The sequence below is a fragment of the Platalea leucorodia genome, assembly GCF_965183815.1.
Source record: "Platalea leucorodia genome assembly, chromosome: 2".
NCBI lineage: Eukaryota > Metazoa > Chordata > Aves > Pelecaniformes > Threskiornithidae > Platalea > Platalea leucorodia.
Genome location: NC_138824.1, coordinates 56705027 through 56722515, shown reverse-complemented (window position 1 = coordinate 56722515; position 17489 = coordinate 56705027). Strand labels below are relative to the sequence as shown.

General features: G+C 39.2%; 1 protein-coding gene across 1 annotated transcript in view; it reads left to right on the top strand.

Moving 5' to 3' along the window:
• The window catches only part of ABCC4 (ATP binding cassette subfamily C member 4 (PEL blood group)), a 154281-nt gene that overhangs the window by 100605 nt on the left and 36187 nt on the right, over positions 1 to 17489 (top strand). Inside the window, exons 21-26 of the mRNA XM_082305100.1 lie at positions 5064 to 5214; positions 5842 to 5961; positions 9850 to 9960; positions 11440 to 11540; positions 12800 to 12991; positions 17297 to 17452. Of these exons, the coding sequence (XP_082161226.1) occupies positions 5064 to 5214; positions 5842 to 5961; positions 9850 to 9960; positions 11440 to 11540; positions 12800 to 12991; positions 17297 to 17452 (831 nt within the window). The remainder of the gene's footprint in view (positions 1 to 5063; positions 5215 to 5841; positions 5962 to 9849; positions 9961 to 11439; positions 11541 to 12799; positions 12992 to 17296; positions 17453 to 17489) is intronic.

The following is a 17489-nucleotide window of genomic DNA, read 5'->3' as shown; positions in this document are numbered from 1 at the left end:
CGAACAGAGTGGGGTTTTGTAGTTTCTTGACCTGGCTTTACTTCAGACAGCACAGCCTGACTGAGAGTGCCCTAAGTTAATGCAGTTAAGGTTGCAAACTTGAAATCCAGGATATGCAGGATATGCACTGTTGCTCTTATTAAATTCATATGGTTTCGTGGCAGTGTCCATGAGCTAATATAATCCTTGGGAGTGCACATTAGGGTCCAGGGAGTAGGAGTCTCAGGGGGAGGTGTGTTTGACTTCTGCTTAAATATTGGTAAAACCGGTCCTGGAACACCACAGTTCTTGGGTGGGCTTTGACTGCAGATTCAGTCGTTACAATTTAGGTATCTGCCAGTTGGGCTTCAGATGCTTACTTTGCTGTAGTCAGAGGGAATCTAGTCAATACAGTTAGTGGACTGTCGAGAAATATTCAACCATAGGGTAACTAGGCATCCACTGAAAGGTTAGCTGAATGACTTTCTAAACTCAGCTAAATAGGACAGGAGCTTTGCTATGCAGGTCACACGTAGACTCCCACATTCAGGTTTCTGAGTCTCAAATCCCATCCCTTGGGCTCCACTCGTTCATTAGAGATCCTACCAAGTCACCAGCCTCAAGTCCAGAACGGTGTGGTTCTTATGGTAGTAGCTGCTATATCATAGCTGTCAAACCCAGCTTGGCGTCACGCGTCACACTAGGCACTTACACAGACACACAACTGCATGGTACCCCTTATGCGTGTATTTTTTAAGAGATGCTGAAATAAATTGTAAGGTCCATTTAAAAAAAAAAAAAAAGGCAAAATTTAATTTCTTTTTGAATGATGGAAGAAGATGGAAGACCTCAAAGATCTGACTCTACTCAGCTCATGAGAGAGTAGACAGAGGCGATTGATAGGTACTTTCACAAGGAGATAAATGATTAAGAAGTGAGGGTACCTCCCCACTGGAACAAAGTGCCAGCAGACCCGAGGGGTTCAAAACATCTCTACATGAAGGCTGAGTGCGTTTTTCAAAGAAGTACTTGAGCCAAACATGAAAAATTGAGCTCAGGGTGTAACTGATGTGGAATGGTAGTGATCTATAGGATGGAAGGGTAGACATTCTTATGAGACATCTTGAACCCTCTAAATTTTGCTTTTGCATTTTGTCCTGTCAACTTTATTAAATGACTTCAAATAGTTTACAATTTGTCGTAAGATTTGTAACATTATATAAATGGTATAGTTTCTGCAAGAAAGGGAAAAGCTTATAGCTTGTGTTTTATATATGGCTTATAGTATGTAGTTCCCACTTTCCAGATTTTTATGGGTTTTTTTTCTTATTGTTTCTTTACTTTGCATTAAATGCTTTTCTGTTGTGTGGTTGTGGTGCAGAAATACCTTTTTCTTCCTAGATCAAGACCTGTTTGAGATAGAAACTGCAGGATATCACTCTCAGCACCTATAAGAATTACGAATGTGTAGGTCATCAGAAGATGAAGGAAAAGCACGTTTCGCAAGTTAATGTGCTGATCAGAGCATTCACTACCCCAGAGGGTTATAGGAGGGTATGCTTGCTCTAGCGAGACAGTAGGACAGGAGATTTCTTGAGGGAAAAATAAGCCGCAGTGAATGGAGTGACCGACCAAAGCATGAAGGAAATATCTCAGGACTCTTGCAAGCAACAGGATGACTCCCAACAGAAACAGCATGTGCTTTTCTGTACTCGAGGGATAGAGTGCATGCGGTCTGTGAGTGGGAGATTGTTCTTTCCCCAGGGAAACTGAAGGAAATTTTAAGGTGGACGTTGGACAATATGGCTCCATATGGAAGCAAATTAGATTTCTCCATCCAGGTCTCTTCAGTCTCGGTAGCCTGTGCATCTGTTGTCTTTTGTGTAAGGTGGCCTTGTTTCCACTACTCTGCAATAGCTATAAAATGTAATTAATCAGCTCCTATTTTTTTTAAATTTGGCTATTGTTTTCTGCATGGTTGTCATGGAAGACTTTTAAATGCTAAAATTAAGAAATACGGTAAAAGATGCTGATTTTGTAGGCCATATTTCTTTATGTAGGGAAATCTTGCATACTTAAAATTTTCAGTTTTAAGCTGATCCTGCTAGACGAGGTCTAGATATCCAGTCCTGAGTGTTTCTTGCTGTGCAAAGTGAATAGCTAGCTCACTGCTTGTCTTCAGAGAGGAGAGCAGTCAGACTGCTGGTGTTATCGTTATCGTCAGCCTACTGATTGTCTCGGGTCCTCCTGCTTGCACGCAGTGAAGCTACTAGAAGCTGGGGCAGTCTCCAGCTGAAGATGTTAGTTATCTCTTGTGAAACTTGGGAACTAAAACCTTTGCCTTACCTCACACAGTAACTGCATGATTACAGTCTGCAAATGGTTGTGTCTGGCTTTCAGACTACTTCATTAAGAGTTAATTTATATGCAAGTTTGGTTTTCCAAAAAAACAACACACATGACTGATCCACCCTATCATAAATTTTTATAATGATAAGGTGGTGCAGGCTCATCTAAAATTCCTTCCAAAGGCGGTGTCGGATTTTTACTTTAGTCATCCTAACCATCTTTTCCTTCCCTGTATTTTCGCCATAGCAAGGCTTTGTTTACATGAGCTGGATCCTAATAGCTCTACTCCCACTCCCACCCCCACCGGCACTTTGCAATACGTTGTAGATTATCATCACTAAAACTCCAGTTTGGCTTTTTTATTTTTCTGTTAAGAAACATTTTATTTTCCTTGGAATTATCTTTTCCTTGAAGCAGCTTTCCTCAATGCTTCGCATCAGGTTTGCAGTTGATGGTATGAGGAGGCAGAAGAGACTGCTTTTCTGTGACTGTCTAGGAGGTGGCGGAGGGAGAAGGGGAAGGCAGCAGGTGTATAAAGCAGATTTGGGAGTGAGTAGTTGGAAGGAACAGACTTTGATCTCCATTTGCCATTGAGGATGGAGGTGAGGGAGCCTTTAGAAATTAGCTAGCATATGGATGGCTGACAGGCTTTGCAGAGGCAATGAGCAGTACTGGGAAAAACAGTGATATAGACAGGAGAAAATTTGGCGGAAGTCAGGAATCTTTATTTCTCTTCTCATCCCAGGATAAAAATGAAATACGCTTACGGCGTTTTAAAGAATGCCAGAGAAGTAGAAGGTAGAGAAGGGCTGACGGCAGCGCTGGTGAGGAATCGGGGTGCTTTGTTTTGCTTTGTGCTGACATAACCGTGTGCATAATTGGACCAAGTGAAATACCGTGCACTCTCGCTGCCACCGTACCGCCTCGTGATGAAATCTAGGTAAAACGTTTGCAATCTGCTGTAGGTATCTAGAAGGTCAAACAACACGATGCCGTCAACACCTTAACCCACAGATGAGCAGTGTAGTGGTAATACAGCTTCCTTCAGAGCTCCTACCCCATACCTACCCTATAGCTATTTTCCTTAATAGATTTATGAAACCCTATAATGCGCTTTCAGGATCTGTGAGATGCAGGGCTGTTACGCTGATAAATCTTCTATCATGAGCTAAGATCTTGCCTAGAGCCGAAGACTGAATTGTGCTGACTCATGCAGCTGTAATGCATAAGGTGTGTGGGTTTGCTGTTTGGTCAGGTGAAATTAGGGTAAAGTCAGAGAAGCCTCAAGAAAAAACAGATGTAGGGGAAAAGGTTGTGCTGGGTTTTGGCTTTAGAGCGTGTGTGTGTGGGCTACCAGAAGCGCAACAGGAAATGCAATGTTTCATAGGCACTTCCATTGAAAGCGTTTGAAAATCCAGGCAGCTCTCTGGTATCCGACCTTAGCTGACGTGTTGCTTAACTTTTCTAGCTCGATGCACAGATAAAGGGACGGAAGCCTTTTTGCTGTAAGACACACATTCTCAGGACCCAGTGGTCACTAATGAATTTTTGGCATCCAAAAATCAGGCAGCTACAAAGTTCAGCTGCAATCTGCTTGCGTGTCGTATGTGATGATGAAGAAGGTGGCTCCTCTACAGTCCATAAAATGGAGACATTTTAGAAAATATTGTCATTTCTAAGGAATTTGTTAATGAATATAATACAGGAATTTAGTGTTGAGCTAGAATTTCAGTTGTCTGTTTTTTGTACAGGGTGGGTTTCTTTTTGTATTTTTTTTTCCCCCCCTCTTTTTTAAGGAGCAGATGGACACACCCTGATTTCAGTATGCCAGGACTTCTGGCATGCATACATACATACACAGCTGGTGTTCTGAAAGCAATTTGTGTGCAGATACTGCTTCTCATAGTGTATTCAAACTGAAAGTTTGATGTGAAGGATGTGAAGTGGTCTGCAGGAAATGTGAGATTTAACTCAGAAATTTGAGCCGGGATCCACTGTCCTAAGCAACAAAGTTTCATTCCACATTATATCTAGTTTTCTAAGAGTAAATTCAGGTTTAGCCTAGCTGTTCGTCTTGTACTCTAAAGTAAACCTGCTAAAGTGAGACTCTTGTGACACTTCTGGCAGCGTTTCATGTTTTTGTCTTATTTGTAACTGTCCCAATACAATCCTTTGGGAAGAGAAAGCTCACTTTCTCTGATATTGGGTTTTCTTTTCAAATGGGACAAAGTTGTTTTTAGGAAAAAAGTTACAAGTCTGTGTTGAAAGTCTATCTTCCAGCTATCAAGTCATTCAGCTGAAAGCCAGTCTTTCACCAGTTTCTTTTTACCTGGAGTGAAAAAACATATCCCTGATTCACCGTATAGCTTGGATCCATTGAAGATTAGTTGTCTATTTCATTAATCATCTATTATTTTGTTACAGCAGTCACAGAATAGTCCACAAAGGAAGACACTAATGTTCAGTCAGCCAATGTTGTAAAGACATTTCTTAAAGGACAAATAATGCAGAAGAAAACCATAAACTGCACAATTAGTCAAATTAGGTATTACTGTAATTTCTTCAAATTGCTTAAAAATAGATGTCGCTCGTACGTTATACAATGCATCCGCTCTTAAATTCGGTAGTTATGTTTGAATATTTAAGTGTTTCAGTGGTGTTAAATAGTTTTATACTTGTTCTGAATTAAATTCTTCTGGAAAAGAGTTTTTTATTTTGTTTCTATTGTGTTGCAGACTCTCCTACAGATTTTTGGTGTGGTGGCTGTGGCTGTGGCAGTGATTCCTTGGATACTCATCCCCTTAATTCCACTATTTATTCTTTTCATTTTTCTTCGACGATATTTCTTAGACACTTCAAGAGATATTAAACGTCTAGAATCCACAAGTATGTAGTTTGGCGGGACTTAATGTTAGTTTGAACCCTGCTTATTATTATGTAAAATGGTAGTATTTTATAGACAATCCATCCGAGATTTTTGTCTTTTGCTATGCAAATAACTTCCTTATTGCCTTGGTTCTCAAGTAGTGAATTACATACTTAACTCATTTTTTGCGTAATGATAAACCTTAGGGATGTCAGTTTAACTGTCTGTAAGTAAAGCTAGTTAAGAAGATGCTAAGTTGCTGGTCTTTGGGACCTTGCATGCACATACTAATGGTGTTTCTGACCTAATCTGAGTCTTGTGCCTGGCTTTAGCTTGACCATGATATGAAATATTAAGCATTATGAATAACAATCATGTCATTAATAAAGCTCAAAGACTTTCTTCAGTGACAGTTATTGTTAAAAACATAAGACATTTTTGTATAAATTAATCTGCCTGGCTGTCTGACTGATTCTAATTGAGTAGGAGGACTTTGGTTAAAGATATCACATATTTGTTCTAAAAGGATGCATTACAGTAACTTGTATGGTTAAATATAAAGTAGTAGGATTAAAGATTAGTGTGGTACAAAAAGAATTAAATGTAGTCCTTCAGCTATTGCTAAGTTACTCTCATTCCCTTTGTAGCTCGAAGTCCAGTGTTCTCCCACTTGTCGTCATCTCTCCAGGGACTTTGGACTATTCGGGCTTTGAAAGCAGAGGAAAAATTTCAAAAATTATTTGATGCACACCAAGACCTCCACTCAGGTTTGTGATGAATTGACGTGAAAAATCAAATACTTTGCTCTGTAGGAGGGAAATATCTTATGCCCTCAGCGACATGTGTATAATGTACATTAAAATCAGTAGCAGCTGTGCATTTGTCTCTTTAGGGTAAAATTTCTCTGTTAGAACAAAAAAGTTGTTATCTGTCTAGATTTTGAGAGTTTACTTTGGGCTGTAATATAATTTAAGATATCCACGCATATGTTTTAACAATGTCTAAGATAAACATTTTAAAGTATGCCTGATAAGAATATTTAAAGAATCATTTTTGACATTTTCCTGGATTCCATCTTTAAACAGAGAGGGAGGAGGAAACAAGCTGTATTATGAAGCGTTTAATATTATGTAGTGTGCTAGGAGTGGGCAGAGATGATTAATATAAATCATCTTGGAAAAGTTTCATAAATCTCACTTTTTTCCTTTGAGCAGCTTTCAGGGCTCAAATCTAATATATGGTATTAACATGACCAGAAGGTGTAAAATATTAGTATTCTGCAAGCATAAGTAATATAATTCAGGTTTGCACTGTGATTCTTTACCTTCTGTTGATTAAATGTTCTCCGTTACAATGTTTTTCAAGATGCAGCAGAATGCAAGTTTGCAATTTTGTGTTTGTTAGGTAAAATCTTGAATTTTCTCTGTCGTAAGGCATACAAATATATTCTATGGCTTTTTTGTAATTTATAGACTTCAAAGGTTTCACACCAGACCAGTTGATCTTTTGTGAAGTACAGTTTATCACAGGCTGTAGAATCGTGCACGCTGACCTCTGTGTTGAGCCCAGTGACTTGTGACCAGAGTAACGTATCTTCCAGGGAGGCACCTCTAGCTTTGAATTCCCCATTTTTTTAATATTTTCAAGTTGCTAGTTATCTGACAAAATCAATTTTATAGTAGCTGATAGCGAGGGAACACAAAGTTGTTTTTTAAGCTTTGTATTAAAAGACATCTTTAGTCGATAAACTGCATATAAAAGTTTCACTATACAAAGAGGATCATGACCTTTAAAAGAAATATTTTCTTGTGTTTTGAGGTCAGATCTAAGAAACATAAACACACTATTTTCCAGTCAATTTTATGCATGTCTAACAAAACTGTCAGTAACAACCCTCCTGGGCACTTCAGGAGCCTGCTTTTGAAATCAAGCTTCAGTGCTTATAGTCGCACTCTTTTGTGTACCTACATGCTTCATCTTGGTGTCTTTCCCACCAGAGTATTTGGGTTATACCAGCTTGCTTAGTGTCTGTGGTTTTTGGTCCTCGGAGGGAATATGAGCCAGCAGTGTGCCTGGGCAGCAAAGAAGGCCAACAACATCTGGGCTGTAGTAACAGGAGCACAGCCAGTGGAAGGAGGGAAGTGATTATCCCCCTCAGCACTTGTTAGTCCACATCCAGTTTTGGACCCCCAGATACAGGAAAGACTCTAACAAACTGGAGTGAGTTCAGTGGAGGGGCCACTAAGATGGTTACGGGACTAACAGGAGATAATCTCCCTGTGAGAAGAAGCTGAGGAGACTGGTCTTGTTCAACTTGCAGAAGAGAAGTCTCACAGCGGACTTAATAGCTGCCTTCCAGTACCTGCAAGGATGTTATGAAAAAGATAGTCAGGATCTTCACAGTGGTACATGGTGGGAGGACCAAGAAAATGGGTATAAGTTGAAACAAGAGAGGTTTAACCTGGCTACAAGGAAAAGCTTTTTCACCATGCGGACAGTCAAGCAGAGGAACAGGTTGCCCAGAGATGTTGTGCAGGCTCCATCCATGGACATTTTCAAGACTTGGACTGCATAACGCATCGAGCAATGTGGTCTGACTTCAGAGCTGACCCTGCTTTGAGCAGGAGGTTGAACTAGAGACCTCCTGAGGTTGCTTCCACCCTGAAGGATTCTTTGATGCTAAATGTGTATAAGCAATAGCCGATAGAAGAGGATACCTTTCATACTAGCTCATGAAGTTGGAGTCCTGGATTCTTAAGTCTCCCAAAGAGTTTTAAATTCTTTCCTGCATTGCAGAAAGCTCTCCCAGCCAGCAATGGTTTTGTTTAGTGCTTTTGGCAGGAGTGGTATCCTCCTCTCTGTTTAGGGCTGAGCCTGGGAAACAGGACACTCGCTTCAAACCCTCTTTCAGGGATGCCTCTGAATTTGAAATTAAATAATCTTTAGATAAAAAACATCTAAAAGTCATGCTGAGGTTTGACCAAACTGAAGTTTCCTTCCTGCCAGTGCAACATCTCTATAAGCAAGTTCACGAGTCATCAGAAGTTGCACCATGATGAGTCTTTGTTAGTCCCCATGATTGCCTTCCTGCAGGCACAGTGACCCTGGTTACATAGGGAGGTGGCAGAATGACCCATCTCAAACTGGCAGATTAGTGCACCTCCCTGGACAACGGGATCAATGGAGCAAAATCTTGGAGCTGAAAAATCTACAACCCAAGTGTCCCATTTCCTGGTCTTACAGGTACACTATTGCACCAAAAACGACCTTTCATGTCACCAGGAAGCTGCCATAGACTGTGTCCAGGGACACTCGGCTCCTGGGTTTCAGAGAGGTACCTAAATTATCATGGTGAATTCAATTTCTGGAACCAGATTTGTGACTTGATGCAGCACTCTCTTCTGCATATGTCATTCTGTGTGCCTAGGTGTATGACTATCCATTAAACCATATCAAATGTCGTGTTTAATGAAACCAGCTGCTAAATGTCTGGTCAGGCATATGCAGTTAGAGTTGATGTAAATGGGACTAAGAAGTTACCAGCTCTGGACCTTACCTGGCTGCCTCTTGTCATCCTTGCTCTTCCCCTCTGCTGCCCTCCAGAAGTTACATGGAGTTCTGTTGGCTGAATTGTTGATTTGATCACTCTGTAATCTGGCTATTCAAAATGATCTGGCTTAAAACCAGACTTACCGCCTCCCTTTTTTTATAAAAGGGAGGATTTTTTTTTTTTTTTTTTTTTTTTTTTTTAGTTTGAATCTTTCCCAGCACTGGGCTAAGGAACAGTGAAACGGTTGAAACAGCACTGATCTTTAACATGTAGTAATAACAAGCAATGCAGAAAGGGTTGGAATGGTAACCTTCTGCTGTGACTTGTTAGCAGCTGGAACAATTCATCTGACTGCAGCCTAAGCAATAAATAATGCCGTATTTTGTTATGGCTGCTTGACTTCTGGTTTTGGCCTTGAATTCAAACACTTTGCCTTCTGTATTGCAATGTCTTTTCCTGCTGTCTCCTGTATCTTGTACTGTAGCATATCTATCTGGGATGGAATTTAGCACCAAATTGTGGACACTTGGATGTAAGTGCGCAGTGGAGATGTCCACCTGTGAGCTTCTCCAAAAGTAGATATGTGCTTTTAGTCAATTGAATAGCTCTGTAGCTCCACTGGCTGTGTTAAGTAGCTCTTATGGGAGCTTAACCAGCTGCAGCTGTCTTCTAAAGACTTGGCTCTGACGGTTGTGTTGTGATACGTTCTAGCTAAAAGCCTGTAGACGGTAGTCCAGCTACAGCAAATGTAGTTGTACTTCTGCTCTCTGTATAAGACTCCCAAGTCCACTAGAGTTAAAAAAAGGCTTCCCTTTAAAATAAATGGACGATGCTTCAGGCCTTGACTGTGTTTCTTTTTCTTCTTTTACTGTTTGTTATACTAGCTGTGGTTGCTACTAGTGTGAAAACTAGGTTAGGCCATTTCAGGAAAACTGGACAATATTCTGATCATCATCAGTCCATACAGACATGCATTTGAAGATGGCAATGTTGGGGTTTTTTTTTTAACAGCTTATAATACCAACATGAATTAATTTAGTAATAATTATACAGCTTAGTTTTCTAATAATCCACTGTTGTTATGTCTTTGTAAAATACACTTTAGAGGCCTGGTTTCTATTTTTGACAACCTCGAGGTGGTTTGCTGTGCGTCTGGATGCCATCTGTGCCGTTTTTGTTATAGTGGTTGCTTTTGGTTCCCTGCTTCTCGCCAAGAGTAAGTACAGATGTTAGAAAAAGTTCACCCGGTAATTACCATGTATAGTAATGTCTAATTCTTTTTCATAGTTTGCTGTTTCTAATTGTTTAAGGACTGTAATTAAGTTAAATGTTTCTTTCTAGATCACGATCTCTTCCTCAGTCTAGGGCATTGGGGCTGTATCTGCTTTCCTGAAAATACTGGAGGCAATTCAGACATCTTCCGGGCTTAGGCGTGCATCTACCATCATCCCCAAATGTGCAAACAAACTTGCAGATCTGTAGTCTTCACTTCTGAGATTCTGGCTTTCAGAGCAATAACAACAAATAAATCTTCTTCTTTTTCCCCACCTTTGCCTTTCTTTTTTGGGCCTACAGGGCTTTGCTTTTCATAGTGAAACACCCACAGAGCTGCTTCTTAACAACTTTTTTCCTTTCTACACATGGCACAGTAGGCGAAAAGGCAAGCTAAAATTCCTAGGGATACTCTTCTAATATCTTGGATCAGCAGGATAGGCCAGTTCCAGAAAGAAAATCGCCTTGTAATAATACATTTTATGTTCACTGTCACTCATGAACTGTCATTAGTGTATGCATCATCCAGGATGTAATTGGGTTAGATGTACTAGAATGAGATAGTCATCTAAAATATGAAGGAAGAAGTAATTATCTTGGACATGAAAATTAGTGCTAATTTGCTGGTTTTGTTTCTTTTCTTTTTCCTTTGGATAAGTTCTGTATATGCATGTGTGTTTTAAAATTTGAACACTCTGTGCTGCTCAACACTGAAAATTTTGAGCTAGGTTTGATGTTATTAGAATGCAAAAAGACAAGTCAAAACAATAGTCCTGAATCTTTCCTCGCCTCTGGATAAGGAGTAGCTCTCTTGAAGTCAATAGAGCTATGCTAGGATAAAGTTCAAGTAAGCCAGAGGACAATCGTGCTTAATATTGGGGCAGACAGAATTCATTTATTTTGTGAGAGTAGACCCACTGAACACAATAAGTGCTTATATAAACAGGGGAAGAAGTGTTCTGTCCTGTTAAATTATCTGATCACTTAAGAGTACAAAGTTGATGTACATGTTCGTAACTTATTTTGAAATCATTTTATGCTCATTTTTTGCTTAGGTTTAGGGGCTGATCTAATTCCCTTAGAAAAAGGTGAAAAGTTACTAATGCTCAGCCAGATAGGGATGACCCTAACAAGTCTTGAGACTGAACCTCAGGTTTTAGATAAAATGCCAGGCCAAAGAGAATTGGGGTTATCTTTTCAAATACGCAGACAATTTTCAAAACCTTAAAAAAAAAAAAAAATGCAGCAAGTAGCTGTTCTGCCTGGAGCTACTCATTGCACAGATGGCAAGTACGGTGTAACCAAACAAAATTCTGGCTGTGATGCTTCCATCATGTAAGTAACCTCATAAAAGGGAAGTTAACTAGAATTTTGTGTAATTACCAGTGTACTTATTTGATTCTCTTTTTTCTTTGTTCTGCAGCTTTGAATGCGGGGCAGGTTGGTTTGGCACTATCCTACGCAATCACCCTCATGGGAACATTCCAGTGGGGTGTTAGACAAAGTGCTGAAGTTGAAAACCTGGTAACGTTTATTTCTTCCTTTTCACCTCTTGGTTCCTTTTCGTGGTTGTGACATGAGGCCTTAAGGATGGGATTCTTCTTAATTAACTTAGGACATTAATACGTTAGCAAGCGATTAAGGCACCACTTACAGTCCGTAAAGAAAAGTAGCCTCTTCTAGGGTATAATTTGTCTGACTGATTTTGAATATCTATTGAGATGAATTGTGCCCAGTGACTGTCCCTTTCCATGCATAGTAAAGGAGGCTTTATAATCTCCCTTTACAGCAGAAAGGAGACTGTCTAGTTACAGTGTAGACAATTGCATTGCAACTCACTAAAATTACAAGAAATTAATCCTTCTCTGTAAGTAAGATTTGTTTAAATGATTTTTTTTTAGATTTGGGATTTTTAATAATTTATTATTATTTGTTATTGCATTTTAAAATTTGATTTATATCCCTCATGGCATTTTTTAGGGTTAATTCATTGTAAAGGCTTATATCCTCTTAATTTGTTGTAAGTTAACAAATATTTGAAAGTATTTGTTTATATTCAGTGGAGAGGATTGTGTGTTTTCCAAAATATATAAAGTAAAACACCTTCCACCAATTTACAATATTTACTAGCATGTTCTAGTTTGCCTATTTACTTTTTTAAGTTAACATATAAGAAAAAAAGACTATAAAAAGAACATACTGAGCATAAACCTGGGGGTTTTTTGTGTTGTGTTGACAACTGAAGGTTACTTGTAATTATGATTTGCTGACCATAGTCTAGGAAATACATGTAGTCCTTTTGTAAAAGTTACAAAGCCATGCTTAATAACAGATAAAATTATTATTAATGTTAGGTCTGCCTGTAGCTCATATGGCAGTTTCATTTCTAGCTTTGTCTTCCCAGCACACAATGAAATGGTGTGATCTTAGACAAGACTGATAGACAACTCTCATAGCTTAAATTTCTTAATACTTATACACATACTTAGATTTGTAATTAATCCCACTGATTAGAAATGAATGCTTATGTATGGATTTATGTATCATGATAGATTTGGGTCTGTAGTAGGACATGAGATACATTCTTTCCGCTTTTTCAGTCGTATAAAGTAAGCATAGGATGGTACCAAGTACTCTTATCTGTGCTTAAAAGAAAAACTGGAATAATTTGCGTTGAATCTTTATAGTAAAAATACACACACACACACGTACATGCACGCAATATTTGCAATATATGCAATAAGCTGAAATTTATGTATATATGTCTTCCTTCCTCCCCTTAGATGATATCAGTAGAAAGAGTAATGGAATACACAGAACTTGAAAAAGAAGCTCCTTGGGAGACCAACAAGCATCCACCACCTGAATGGCCAAGCCAAGGAATGATAGCATTTGAAAACGTTAACTTCACTTACAGTCTAGATGGACCTTTGGTGTTAAGACATTTGTCTGTTTTAATTAAGCCAAAAGAAAAGGTATGTATATGGCTGTCTTTGGCCATTCACAGAAATTAAGCAAAGGTGATAAGTTGACAAGAAGCTGTGTGATAAAAACACATTATAAAATATATGGATGTTAGGACATTAGTAAATGTTATTTTAAAAAACAAGCCTTAGTCATATTTAATAGCAAAAGATGGAGCCTATTTATTTCCTGTAAATGTAGCATACATGGGAACATGGCATTTCTGTTTGTCAAAACAAAGGGTTAAATATATTTATAATTTTCTGATAAAATTTGGGCTTTATCAGAATGTGACAGACATTCGAAATACAGACTAAGCCCAAAATGTTTGTTCAAATTCGAAGCAAATGGAGCTGCATTAGGAAACTGGGGATTCAGTAGAGGGAACGTAAATGGAACAAAGGATGTCAACACACAAGGTGAGCAGAGACAACTGAAAATAAGGAATGTACATGCTCTTGCACAGAGCCCTGAATGGGAGAGAGAAGAAAGAAATACGAATCAGTTGCATAAGTTTAGAATTGGGGATTTTATTTCAGTTCCTTTCGGCTACCAATCCAATTAACTGTTGCCATTAATTAGATTGGTAGCCAAAAGAAACAGAAATAACACTCTTCCTCCTCTGCAAATTTGACTCTTCCTCCCCAATTTTGACACCATCCCAATTGAAAGAGTGCTGCAGGGAAGGTCTCCCCCACAGACAAAATTAAATTAGAGCCCTGCAGTGTTAATCCGTGCTTCGCTACATTTCAAATGCACGTGTACGTTTTTGATTAGGATATCTTCCCTAGGAGGCTGGTTCAGCTCTCTACAATCACTGCCCTGGCCTCATTTGTAACATGCTTTTCCATTCAGTCCCAAACCTGTTTCGTTGCTCAAGTGGACCTTTTTAATAACATGCACGTTACCAGAATTCAACCCAACTTTGCTGCATGGAGATGATCTCATGGAATTAGGTATGGGTGTTTAAGAAGAGCAGCAAAAGGGATGTTTATCTACTCTCTACTGTTCTTGCCTATGGGCCGTCTCGTTAGCTGTTCTATATCGCTCCAATGTAATAGCAGACAAGATTTACATTTCTTCATGAGAGACAGAAATAAAATAAAATAAAAAACGGAAGCAAGAGATAGTAGCAGTGTATGACTCAGTCCTTGGTGGGGGGAGGAGGGGGAGGGATGACTGGGGGTATTTATTTTTGCTGAGTGGTTATGCCATGGTTTTGTCATCCTGAAGTGAATTTGCCCAGCTTGAAACTATTGCCAAGAAGTTCGTGTCCGTTTTCTATGATGTTTTGCACAATACTGCAGTAGACTGCCACTGTGTAAAAATAAATCTCCCGAGCATCTGTGCTCCTTATATTGGTTTTAATTACAGAGAAGTGCCTCTTCAGACCCAGGTTTCCAGATCCGCTAGGGATTCTGCCCGTGCGGCTGTCAGTGAGAGCTCTTACGCCTGTTCAGACGACTTCTGCAGTGCCACTGGCAGGATGAATGAGTTTAAACTTCTGCCGTGCTTGTAGTTTTTTCTTGTAGCCACCCCAGCGCCCAGTTAGGGAAGCTGTAGGTACAGTAAGAATGGGGGAGGTGATTACTAACAGATCAGTTGTCAGTTAGGGTCTCTTTTGATCCGCTTGTTTCAGCGTTCAGTATTTCCCTACGGTAAAGCAGGCTAGGAAGGACCCTCTGTTTTAACCATCTTTGCTAAGGTAGCGTAGTCTGCCGGGGACAGACCAGGGAGTGCTCGTGTAAGGAGCTCTGCCAGCAGCTGGCGGTGATTAACCTCTTCAGTTACTATAGCTGCAGCAGGAGAAGGTTAGCATGTGCAGCCTTGGGTTTTAAACACCACTATCTTTGTTTTAGGGTGCTTATGAATGCTTATTGACTAATATACTGTTAAATGCACCTTGTCCTGACAGATCCTAAATCTGAGGGTATGGCTACGTGAAAAAGTTAGGAGGGTGAGGGTCTAGATTTACGGCGTGGCAGCTGTTCGCGTAAATACTCTCACAGCGTAGCACGAAGGGAGGTTGCCGGAGGGATGACAAAGACATGGGCAGTTTCAGTGGAGTAGCTGACATGCTGTAAATCTCACTCTCATTTTTTGTGCAGCTCTACTTTGAAGTGCAAGTGACACTTGAGTAACGATGAGCCCAGCGTAGCAGGTGTACTCCTGTGTATGCACATGGCTTACGTCGGGCAACAAAATCCTGGCCATTCGATTCCCGTTAGGTGGCTGGGACTTCCATTTGCAAACCGTTGCTGTATTTGCACTGGCTATGAACATGGGCCTCTGAAGAATACAATGTATTAAAAAAATAAATAAGTGTGTATACTGAGAGCTGTTTCAAATTCATGTCAATTTTCAGCAGCCTGTAGTCAATTGGACCAAAAATACAAATAAATTCCTCTAAATACTGAAGAGCATAGTCCTTTCATTTGATGCCAAACTGAAAGTGGGATTTTGACAATATGCAGAGCAGCTGCATTTTTATTTTAAGTATCAATGTATTTTTTATGTTTTTTTCTTTATAGCCTTAATACAATACTTTATATCACTGACATTTACAGCGAAACAATTGAACTTTTGTTTTCACAACTCTGGGTGCCTGTGTTCTCCATTCAGCATTTTCTTTCTGAGCTGTAGTGTAACTGTTCGGAACTATTTTTCCTTTGTTTCACTGATACAATTTAGAATACTAGACATTTTATCATTTATTGTAACAGTTTTGCTTAAATTAGGCGGTATCTTTAATAATAAGCACTGTATAAATGTTAGTTAGTTTATATACAATAGTACAATAATGAATTGTTAGATGAAATTGTTGAATCGGAAAATAGAAGTAGAAAATACCTTTTAGGTTTAAGTTGCTCCTTGCAGTATACCTTTTTAGCATTTTGTGTATTTTTGATCAAATGTGGGCCCTGCTGCTTTGTCTGAGCTTAGTGTCTCTGACTGTTAGAAAGTTTCTCCTTGCTCTTCGATGTAACATGCTTAATTTCATTCCAGCAGTCATTACTGCACACATCTGAGTCTCAGGCAGTGGGTAATTGCCCTCTGGTGTCTGTACGTATACTCATGAAGGTTTTCATGTTTCTTCCTCCCTTCTGCACCCCAGTCACTTCACCAGGCTATATTGTACATGTTTAATCCTCATAAATCCTTCCTCATCAAATCAGTATCTCCAACCTATATTAATTTTATGTTGCACTTCTCTGAACTCTTTCCAGTGTGTTGATTTCTTTCTGGAAATGTAGCGATTAGAACCGAGTGCAGGGAATAACAAATCCTGCCAGATCAGATCTGTGTAGAGGGTTACTCCCATCACCTTCTCTGATAGAATTGATTACTGCACATTGTTTTCTCTAAGAATCCTTTACCTGAAGACAACATATTAAGAAAAAAAAAAAAAAAAGAGTTCGCTGTTCAAGTAGTATTTAATCACCATTAATTATATGTCTCCTCATTTATTAATGGGCCTACTTTCTCCCAAATGTTGGTTTCATATGAAATATTTGTAGGTCTTAACCCCTTGTCGTTGAAGTTAGCAATCCCATATTTTGTGTTTTCTCCACCTCTTTTTTCTGAAAACATTATTTTTTCACATTGCATACAGCTTCTGATTTTTCTTTGGGAACATATAGAAGCCTGAATCGCTGTGATTTTTATTATTCACTGTTTCTTCTGTTTGGAAAGGAATTGCAGCTTGCTCACGTGGCCTTGTGGTTTCTGTACTTGTGTCCTCTCTGTTGAAGGTGTCTGGAGCAAGAATACGGTTTATGATCCTCCTGCTAGTTTGGGCTTTATTTTGGCTACTTTGACTACTTTGAAGTACTTCACCTAAACTATGCTAACCAAAATCAGTCTCAGTTATTTAAAATGGGAATACTGCTCATACATTGTTCCCAAAGTGCTTTATGGGAGACCTTTTTTGGATTGAGAAGTAGGTGCATGCCTGAAATGATTTGCCTAACATCACCCAGCAAACTACGTTTAATATAAAAATTAGCAGCCTTTGAATCACATTACTCTATACACTGAGCCACTTTATCTTATTTACACAATAAAACACCACACATTAAGGGAAAATCTTTCACCTTTGAATATGATCCAAGAAATTGTTGGGTATCCAAATGTCACCTGAATCCAAACTGATCTGGGGAGAGGTTTTTTCCTCTCGAAAAAATGTTAATTATAAGAAGTTTTATTTGGTGCTTGTTCTGCTGTAAATCCTGTGATACTGTAAAATTTTTGCTTGACATATTAATTTATCCTGAAAAGCTCATGGTTTAATTGTGCAACCTTGGTTTGCTCTGTAGGTTGGAATAGTGGGAAGAACCGGAGCTGGGAAAAGCTCTCTGATAGCAGCCCTCTTTCGCTTGGCGGAACCCGAAGGAAGGATTTGGATTGATAAGCACTTGACGTCAGAGCTAGGACTTCATGACTTGCGGAAGAAAATTTCAATTATACCTCAGGTAAGAGAGTGACTTGGTCTGCTGTAAACATTTTCAA